The 10,389-nt window shown below is 44.7% G+C and overlaps 1 protein-coding gene across 1 annotated transcript in view; it reads left to right on the forward strand.

Annotated features, from left to right (window-relative positions):
• LOC132209912 (ral guanine nucleotide dissociation stimulator-like 1) overlaps window positions 1-6,277 on the forward strand; it is a 143,921-nt gene extending 137,644 nt beyond the window's left edge. The window contains exon 25 of the mRNA XM_059648224.1: window positions 5,654-6,277. Coding sequence (XP_059504207.1) covers window positions 5,654-6,277 — 624 coding nt within the window. The remainder of the gene's footprint in view (window positions 1-5,653) is intronic.
• Window positions 6,278-10,389: the final 4,112 nt, after the last annotated feature.

The raw sequence follows: 10,389 nt of genomic DNA on the forward strand, positions 1-10,389 counted from the left end.
GGGCCAGTGATGCTCACTTCATGTGAATGAATGAAAAAAGAAATCTCTATCCGTTCCTCATCTCTTGCTTCTCCTGCAGACTGAGTCAATGTGTTTAATTAACCAGAGGTGCAGAGGAATCTGGGTGTCCTGTGAAATCAAAGTCGCTTTATCATTCTTCCTGTCAAACATCGCATTGCCTCCTGTATACTGCAGCAGACATTGTTATACCCATTCACTTGTAACTCTACATCACTCCTTTTGGGTATCCCTTAAATCCTCTCCACAATTTACCTCCCAAACTATTGTCACCAGGAAAGCTTCCATTTTCAACGCAAAGACTGACATGAGTTGATGCCGTTTGGAACTCTAAATATCCTCCTGTTGCTCTCTGGCCCTCAGTAAGTGCATATCTGCAGGTTTCTCTCTCCTCTGTAAATTGACACTTTCAAACATTAACCTTTTTGAGTTGGTTCATTTTGTCCATGTCCCCTGCACAATCACAGCAAGACTTCCTCATTTCGAGATGGTGAGGACTGCAGATGCTGGATGCCAGAATCGACAAAATGTGGAGCTGGAGAAGCACAGCAGGTCAGACAGAATTGGGGGTGCAGGAAAATCGATGTTTCGGGTCAGGGCCCTCATCAGTCATCAGTCCATTTTGTTGACCAAGACTTCATCACTCCCCTCGTCCCATCTCATTGTGATAAGTGGCAAACCCATCAGTTGTTCTCCTGATATTTTATGATACTACCACATTAGCTCTCTGTGTTTTTTTGTGCAAGAATGGACACAGCAGAACATAAAAATATTTGGATTTTCAAACATTAAGACTCCATAACACAATCCCTGGATGTCAGATTAACACAGAACATTCACACCACCTTGGTCATACTCAAAACACACCTCCACCCAACACTGAGAGGTTGCTGTGTCTCACACTGGATTGGAATCAGATGGTGTGCTTGGGAGCAGGACATTGCCCATGGGATTGGGATGACGGTTCACGTGTATATTAACAACCAGGAATCCAATCGGGGATCTGAACACAACAGAGAGAATCAAAATGCAGAAAGTGGTGTTGAATTTGTGGAAGAGTTTAGTACTTGTTAAGAATGTCGAGCCAGCAACCTATGGACTCTGAGCATCACAGTCAAGAATTCATTATAGTCTTTATGCTTGTTTTTTCTATTTATTTGTGGGATGTGGGCGTCACTGGCTGGTTAGCTTTTCTTGCCTATTCCTGTTCGCCCTTGAGAAGGTGGTGCTATGCTGCATTCTTGAACCCATGCACTCTACCGGCTGTGCGTTGACCCACAATGTGACGAGGAGGGAATTTCAGGATTTTAGACCCATCAATAGTGAATGAACAGCAATATTTTTCCAAGTCAGGATGGTGAGTGATTTGAAAGGGAACTTTAAAGTGGTGATGTTACCATATGTCTGCTGCGATTGTCCTTCTAGATGGAAGTGGTCATGGGTTTGGAATGTGCTGTCTGAGTATTTTTGATAATTTTTTGCAGTGCACCTTGAGGATAGTACACACTGCTGCTAATGAGTGTTGGTGGTGGACAGAGTGGATGTGTTGCCAATCAAACGGGGACTGCTTTGTCCTTGGTGGTGTCAAACGTCTTGAGTGTTATCGGGCTCCACTCATCCTGTCAGTGTTCCATTTCACTCCTGGCTTCTGCCTTGTGGATAGTGGTCAGGGGACAGGCTTTGAGGAGTCAGGAGGCGAGTCACTCATCACAGTATTCCTGGCTTCTAGCCTGCTCTATAGCCACTGTGTTTATTTGGTGCACTCCAGTTGAATTTCTGATGAACGATAACTCGCAGGATGTTGATCGTGGGGAATTCAGTCACAGCGACATCATTGAATGTCAAGGGATGGTGGTTAGATTGTCTCTTACTGGTGATGACCATAGCCTGGCATTTGTGTGGCACAAATGTGACTTGCCACTTGTCAGGCCAAGCCAAGATATTGTCCACATTTTGTTGTATTTGAATACAGACTACTTTTGCATCTCAGAGGCCATGTATGATGCCTTAAGAAGGAAGGAAGATCATTGATGAAGCAGTGAAGATGTTTGGTTGACACTACCCCAAGGAACTCCTGCAGAAATGCCGTGGAATTATGATGATTGACCTCCAAAACCAATGACCACCTTCCTCTGTGTCAGGTATGGGTCACACCACTGGAGAGTGTTTCCCCAATATCCATTGATTCCAGTTTTGCTCGGGGCTCCTTGATACCATACTTGATCGCATACAAACTTGATTTCAAGGCTGTCACTTTCACCTCACCTCTGGAATTCAGTTCTTTTGCTCAGGTTTGAACCAAGGGGGCAATAAGGCCAGGAGCTTAATGGCCCTGATAGAACACAAACTGGACTTCACTGAGCAGGTGCTGCTTGATAGCACTATTGATGGCACCTTCTATCATTTTCCTGATGATTGAGAGTATACTGATAGGGTGGCAATTGGCCGGGTTGGATTTGTCCTACTTTTTGTGTACAGGACATACGTGACTGATTTTCCACATTGCGGGAGGATAACAATGTTGTAACTGTACTGGAACAGCTTGGCTAATGGGGGTCACATTCTGGAGCATAAATCTTCTGTCCTATTGCTGTAATGTTGTCAGGTCCCGCAGCATTTGCCTCCAACCATTGTCTCCAACCATTTCTTGGCATCACCTGGAATGAATTAGTTTGGCTGAAGGCTGGTATATGTAATGCTGGGGCCATTGAAGGAGGCTGTGATGTATCATTCACTTGGCATTTATGGCTGAAGATTGTTGCTAATGCTTCAGCCTTATCTTTTTCACTGATGTGCTGGGCCCTTCCATCATTGAGGATTTGGATATTTGTGGAGATTCCTCCTCCAGTGAGTTGTTTAATTGTCCACTACAATTCATGAATGGATGTCGTATTACTGAAGATCTGTTGGTTCTGGGATTGCTTAGTTCTATCATTTGATGTTTGGTGTGCATGTAGACCTATTTGGTGGCTTCACGAGGTTGATACCTCATCTTCAGGCACGCCTGGTGCTGCTCCTGGCATGCCCTGCTGCAATCTCCATTGAACCTGGGTTGAACCCCTGGCTTGGTGGTTATGCTTGAGTGGGGAATATCCTGAACCTTGATGTTACAGATTGTGCGAGAGAACACTTCTGCAGCTGGTTTTGGCCGACAGCACCTCATGGATCCCCACTTTTGCTTGGCTAGATCTGTGCGAAGTCTGTCCAATTTAGCTCCGTGATAGTGCCTCACAATATGTTGGAATTTGTTCTCAATGTGAAGGAGGGTCTTCATCTCCAAAATGACTGTGCGATGGCCGCTCTTGCTGATACTGTCATGGCCAGATGCAACTGCAGCCGTCAGATTGGTAACATTGAGGTCAAGTATGCTTTTACCTCTTGTAGGTTCCCTCACCACCTGCCGCAGACCCAGTCTAGCAGTTGTGTCCTGTAGGGCCTGACCAGGTTGATCAGTAGTACTGCTGCCAAGCCACTCTTGGTGGTGGACATTGAAATCCCCAACCCGGAGTATATTTTGTGCCGATGCCATCATCAGATTGACCAGAACAATTCCAGGATGGCAGGACTGACATATGAAGATGGGCTGGATCAGTTAGGACTGTATTCAATTCAGTTCAGAAGAGGGGAATCTCATAGAAACCAAAAGATTCTGACAGGTCTATACAGGATAAACACAGGAAGGTTGTTCTCAATAAACTGGAAGTCCAGAACTACGGGCCAGACTTTAAGGATATTTGCTCAGCCATTTCGGACTGAGATATGGAGAAATTTCTTTACCAGTGAGCCTCTCAAAATTTCTGCCTCCAAAAGTGTGTGCTGTAAAACATTGAATGTTTTAAGAAAGATTTAGATTTAATTCTTGGGGTGAAAGGGATCAAAGAGTATGGCGAGAAAACAGAAACAGATGGATTGTCATCTGTGATCGTGTTAAATTTTGGAGCAGGCTTGAATGGCCAAACAGTGGACTTCTATTTCCCTTGATAATCGTTACTGGTTTCCCTAATACTTTTTTTTCTTATGATCATTATTGTGGTTATTCCCTGCCCTTTTTGCTCCTTGACTATTTAGTATTTTTTAAATGTTGTAAGTACGCCCTACTGTAAAGATTGATGAAAAAGTATTTGTTTAACTTTCCTGCTGTTTCCTTTGTAAATGATTATCATTGACAAAGCTCATTGTCTGAGAGGCGAAAGGAAACTGCTGGAGAATCCCAGAGAACAAAGTGTGAAGCCAAGCGAAGGCTTGGGGACCGCTTTGCAGAACACCTACGCTCAGTTCACAATAAACAACTGCACCTCCCAGTCGCGAATCATTTCAACTCCCCCTCCCATTCCGCAGACGACATGTCCATCCTGGGCCTCCTGCAGTGCCACAGCAATGTTACCCAAAGGTTGCAGGAACAGCAACTAATATTACGCTTGGGAATCCTGCATCCTAAAGGCATCAATGTGGATGTCACAAGCTTCAAAATCTCCCCTCCTCCTTCCGCATCCCAAAACCAGCCCAGCGCGTCCCCGCCTCCCGAACCTCTACTTTCATCTATACCCTCCTCCCACCTCAAGCCCCACCCTCATTTCCAACCTACTAACCTCATCCTGCCTCCATGAGCTATCTTTCCTCCCTAGACTGACCTATCTCCTCCCTACCTCCCCACCTACACTCACCTTTACGGGCTCCATCCCCGTCTCATTGACCGGTCTGTCTCCTCTCCACCTATCTTCCTATCTTCTCCTCTATCCATCTCCTATCTGCCTTCCAATGTCTCTCTATTTTTCTCAGAACCTCCTTCTCTTCCTCCATTTCTGAAGAAGGATTTCGGCCCGAAACATTAGTGTTCCTGCTCCTCTGATGCTGCTTGGCCTGCTGTGTTCATGCAAATCTGCACCTTGTTATCAAGGGTTGCCTCCTGTCTGGTTGAGTTGAAGAAGGGACACGTTAGTGTACATGTCCATTCTGTATGAGAAACAACAAAAAAAGAATCAAAACCTGAAAAGCAGAGCGCGAATACACCCATGATTAATGAAAGAGTGGCAAGTTCATCCTACAGACAGCCCTTTGAAAGTCAAGCTGAGCAGAAAGAATGAATTGAACTGATATGAAAGACTATCAAGTATTGGTTAGAAATTTTGTATTGTCAGCGAGACGTGAACCCACGCCTCCCGGGTATTTAAAGGGTTAGAGAACAGACAGATAGGGGTTGGGAAGCTGAAATGAGCAGTCAGCTTTATGTTGTTACGATAATATTGGTACTAGTTGCCCAGGGGGTTGGGAAGAATCATTTTACCGCGTTATGTCAGAATTATGCTAGAGTAACAGGGCGTACCGACTGTTGGGTATGCACTGCGATCCCATACCATGGAAAATCTGGAATCCCTCTCACGGTAAAACCATTTACCAATAGAGAGGTGTACGAGGCACAACAGTTTGACTTGGGCTCAAATGATACAAAATGGAGATCTGAAAGGGGTGATTATAAATTCACGGGATGATTCCCACAACCGGCTCCGAAAACCCCGGGTGCTATCGACTGCCTTAGGGTTTCCACACCGAAAGGAGTAGTCAATACCACTTGTTTCTGCAATCAGAATGACAGCGTAACCTTCCAGTTAGGAAACTCATCTTGTGTCGCCACCAGCCAAGCTACTGTCACAAAATTACCCCACATATTGAACGGGACATATTGGATATGTGGCCAAGAGGCCGATCCCTTTATCCCCGGATAAAGGTACATTCGGGTGACCGAATGCGTAGGAAGCGTAGAAATGATGATTTTGATCTAACACTGCCTCAAAGTCAGAAAGGCTTGAGCGGCTGCTGCTACCTCGCCTACCTAATTTCCCATCTTAGGCTGTTAGATAAAACCCCAGAAATAACTCAGAATGGCCAGGGAGGGAAGCGGACACCCCGAGAAGTAACCGAAGAGGATCGCTTCCTCTGGACTTTGAGACCTATGTATGAGACTGCCCGAGTAGGAAGAGAAATACAAAAGTTGGCGCCTTCCCTGGAGGAGTTGGTCAACAATACTGCCGATACGTTGGCCGAGACCCAATCCCAAGTGGCGGCCATAACGACAGAAATGATTGCCACCAGGCGAACGGCTCTTCAGAATAGGATGGCTCTAGATTGTATTCTGGCAGAGAAAGGTGGTACCTGTCCACTAATTGGGGAAGAGTGTTGTACGTACATACCTGACATTTGCCATAACATTCTGGGAATGGGGGAGTTGGGGATTACCTGGTTGTGGAGAGTGGTTGGTTAATTTGTCCATTTATGGATTATTGATATTAGTGGGTCTGGTGGTGGGGTTTAATGTCCTCAAATGGATACTGAACCGATTAATGACGTCTCTAAGGGAATGAACCCTAGTACATCACCAGATGCTTTTACAATCAGCAGATGGTATGCAACAAAGAGAAAGTCAAAGAATGCTTCTAGAGTTCGAAAAACGAACATCACATACAGTGGTTTAAGGGTTAACCGTGTACAAGATTGTGAACCTCAATGCCAGCAAGCGGAAGAGGGCAGAGAATGGAAAAATGAATTTTAAAAAGGGGCTTAATTAGTGCAGAAACAACAGTTTGAGAAAAAGCAAAAGGGGGAATTGTGAGAGATTAAACGTGCTGTTTCTGCAGGTAAGGATGAATGGTGGGATCTTGCAGAAGCAGAAATTCACAACATTTTGTAGCAGAAGTTTGTCATTAATCAGAGACTAGGTTCTGCAAAGATGGCAGTTAACACGACCAGAAACATTCTTTCTGCAGACAAGGACATGGTAGAGATAAGGGTGTTGTAGCAGAGGCTTATTTCTGCAAATCTGACGATTCGCACATACAGCATGCCTAGCGCTCTTTAGGGTAGCAAATAAGGATTGCAGTAAACAAGGGAATGGGGCCTTCGGCTGGCAGAAAAGGGAACGATAAACAAGGGCTGTCAGACAGGATGGGGAACGATAGGATAAGACCAATGGGAGCAAGGAGGCGTGATTCTGCAACTTGTAAACTGTATAAGAATGCTCAACATGCTTTGTAGTGTCTGCCGGTCTAGCTGACACCCTTTCTTGCAAGATCGTACAGAATAAAATTGTCTTGTTTCCACGGCTTTGTCTCAGGCTGAATTTGTGAGCAGGTACTGTTTCTCCAAAAGACATCATCAACCCTCACTATACACCAGCAAATACACACTGGGGAGAGGTCATTCACCTACTCTATGTGTGGGAGAAAATTCACTCAGACATATAGCTTGAAGAAACAACAGTCGGTTCACAAGAAACTTCAGTAATTGGATATTTCTTTTATTTGTTCGTGGGATCATGGCATCAGAAGCTCAGCAAGCTTTGATCATCCGTTCGAACTGCCCAGAGGATGGTTCAGAATCAAACTAATGGTTATAGCATGGAGTCACATAGAGGTCAGAATAACATGGTTCCCAGACCAAATGGCACTGAATTGATTTTCTGGTCTCTTGTCCTGTTTCTGAAGCAATAGTGAATAAATTGTTGCAGTTGATTTGAAAGTGAAAGACCAAAATGGGCTTTATTCTGATTCAGCATACTCTGATGTTTTCTCAGTTGTTATTGCCAGTCTCATGGCCCTCACACCATCACCTGTTCCAGAGAGTGTTGCAGGAAAGAGGGAATGGTTAACCGCATCTGGTCACTCAAAGTGTCAATTGTCCCAAAAGGGTAACTCTGATTTCTTTCAGAGATGCTGCCAGGCCTGGTTAGTTTTACAGCAATTTCTGTTTTTGTTTCTGATTTCCCTGCATTTGCAGTTTTTTTTAAAATGTTTTTCAATATTTACCTTGTCTGTTTCAAAGAAGCCTCATTGAGAGGTTTGGTGGGTTCTGGAAATTGAAAGTTAGGCCACAGATCAGGCAATGGTCTCATTGAATGACAGATCAGGCTTGAGGGGCTGAATGGTCTCCTCCTGTTCCTATAAAAGTTTTCCATCTGTAGCTTGTGGCAATATTTTCCCTCACGACTCACTTCACATCCGTGACTCTTACACTATGTGCTATTACTGGCTGAACAAATCTCCTGTGTTTGAACTAATTCTGTTATTATTCAGCGTTCCATCTTCGCCTGCCCGGGTGTGACTCTCATCAGAGAATGCTGTCTCTCCTGCAGAAATTCACCAAAGATCCTAAGGCAGCACATTCCAAACCCATGACCACTTCTATCTGGAAGAACAAGGGCAGCAGATATATGGGAAGATCACCACATCCACGTTCCACTCGAAGTCACTCACCATCCTGACTTGGAAATATATCACTGTTCCTTCATTGTCGCTGGGTCAAACCGCTGGAATTCCCTCCCTAATAGCATTTCGGGTCACCACACAGCAGGAGGACTGCAGCAGTTCAAGAAGGCAGCTCACCACCACTTTCCCAAGAGCAACTTCAGATGGGCAAGAAATGCTGGCCAGCCAGGGACACCCACATCCCACATATTAATAACAAAAATACTGTGTGAACAGTCACAACAGGAGGATCCTGGAGTTTCATTCCCCTGGAACAAAAACAAAGTTGATGGAATAGCTCAGCAGGTCTGGAAACATCTGTGACCCTTCCTCACTCCCCTGGGATCTACCAAACCTGTTTATTATTTCCTCTTCCTCTTTCATTCTGACTCTTTAATTTCTCAATTTCCGTCCACTCGCCTTTTGAGATCTTCAACAACCCCATTTGGGAAAATGAGAGAAAGCTGGAATTAACGCATGGAACTGGGAAGTGGGCGGAAGTATGAGGAGAGGTCACATCAAAGGAAGCTCCCATTCCAACAACAGAACTTCTCAAAACACAAAAGCTGCATGAAAGCTTGAGCTGAATGAACATGGTGATGTGTGGGCTGTCATGAGGAAAATGTGACCATGATCACAAATGGTTAAGATCACAGGATCCTGACAGTGCAGAAAGAGGTCATTCAGTGCATCTAGTCTGCATTAGCTCTCTATCCCACCCGACTCCCATAAACCCCACATTTACCGCAGCTAACGCAACCACGTAAGCTGCACACTCGGGGACAATTTAGCGTGGCCAGTCCACCTAACTTGCATTTTTCAACTGTGGGAGGATCACAGTTTAGCTCTAAAGAAGCGATATTGTGGGTTAAAGCTCAAAAAACCTCAACTCTGAAACAATTTCAAGGTTTTTGTTTCCAAAATTAAAATATGGGGAAAGCTGCACCCACAACGATTTCAGTTACTCTCTGGAGGAAGCGAATTTAAAACTCTGACCCGGGGGCGCTGTGAGTTGACAGAGGCCTGGGACCAGAAATGTAACAGATTCTGAGTAAGGTCGGGGTGAGACAAGGGCAAAAGGCACATGTCACGGGCGGAAGGCAGGAGAGATTCAATTGCAGAAATGTTATTAGTCCCTCAAGGCTGCAGGGAGTGGAGTTCGGGCTGGAAAAGAAACAAATAAACAAAAGATGTGCCTGGAGCCAGGTGTGCAGTGGACCCAGACACAAATTGAAACAAGAAATGTAAACAAATTGGGGCAGAGTTCACAGCCTGAAATTGTTGATCTCAATGATGAGACCAGAAAACTGTAAAGCCTGGCTCGTTCTATTCCAGCCAACACACACACGATGGGCCAAGGGTGAATGCTGCTGGCCAGCCAACAATACGCACATCACACAAATGAATTAAAAAAGGCCTTGCTCTGCGCTGTAATTTTCTGTTACTTTTGTTCTGACATTTGCAGTTTGTTTCTGATGATGGCTATAACCCTAAAATTAAGCGAGAGTTTAGTATCCGAGCGAAGTGTAAAATAAGTCAGCTTTGCTTCAAACACATCATTGTAGTTTGTTGCATTCGTCCTGAGGGTTGAACAGCACCTAGAGCCCAGAAAGGACAATCTTATCTGGCTGGGGTGGAAATCGTATGGTAGCTAGCTTCAGACGTTACCGCCCTGCATAGATTTTGGAGTCTGCACAGAATAACACAAAAGACAGGGAGTACAAGTCCCTTTATAGATCAATATTTTTCAAACAATCCCTCTTCAAATATTGTGCTGTTGTTCTATTACTTCCCGCCAAAGTGCACAATGTCACATACATCCTCATTGCTCTTCATCTGCCAGATGTTTACCCAGTCATTCCACTTGTCTCAATTGCCTTGGAGAACCTTTCCATCCTCCGCACCACTCACAGCCCCAGTTTGGTACTGTCAGCAGACTTGGAAAAATTGCATTTGATTCCCTCAACCAAACTTTTGATATGTTTTGTGAATACCAGGAATCTCTACTTTACACCACGAAACTTTCAATCCAACAAAAAAGCATCCATTTATTCTTGCTTACTGTTTCCTGTCAGCTTCCCCATTATGGCACCATATATTTGGCCCAATCCCATGTGTTTTACTTTACACATTG

This window comes from Stegostoma tigrinum, chromosome 8 (assembly GCF_030684315.1).
Source record: "Stegostoma tigrinum isolate sSteTig4 chromosome 8, sSteTig4.hap1, whole genome shotgun sequence".
Classification (NCBI taxonomy): domain Eukaryota; kingdom Metazoa; phylum Chordata; class Chondrichthyes; order Orectolobiformes; family Stegostomatidae; genus Stegostoma; species Stegostoma tigrinum.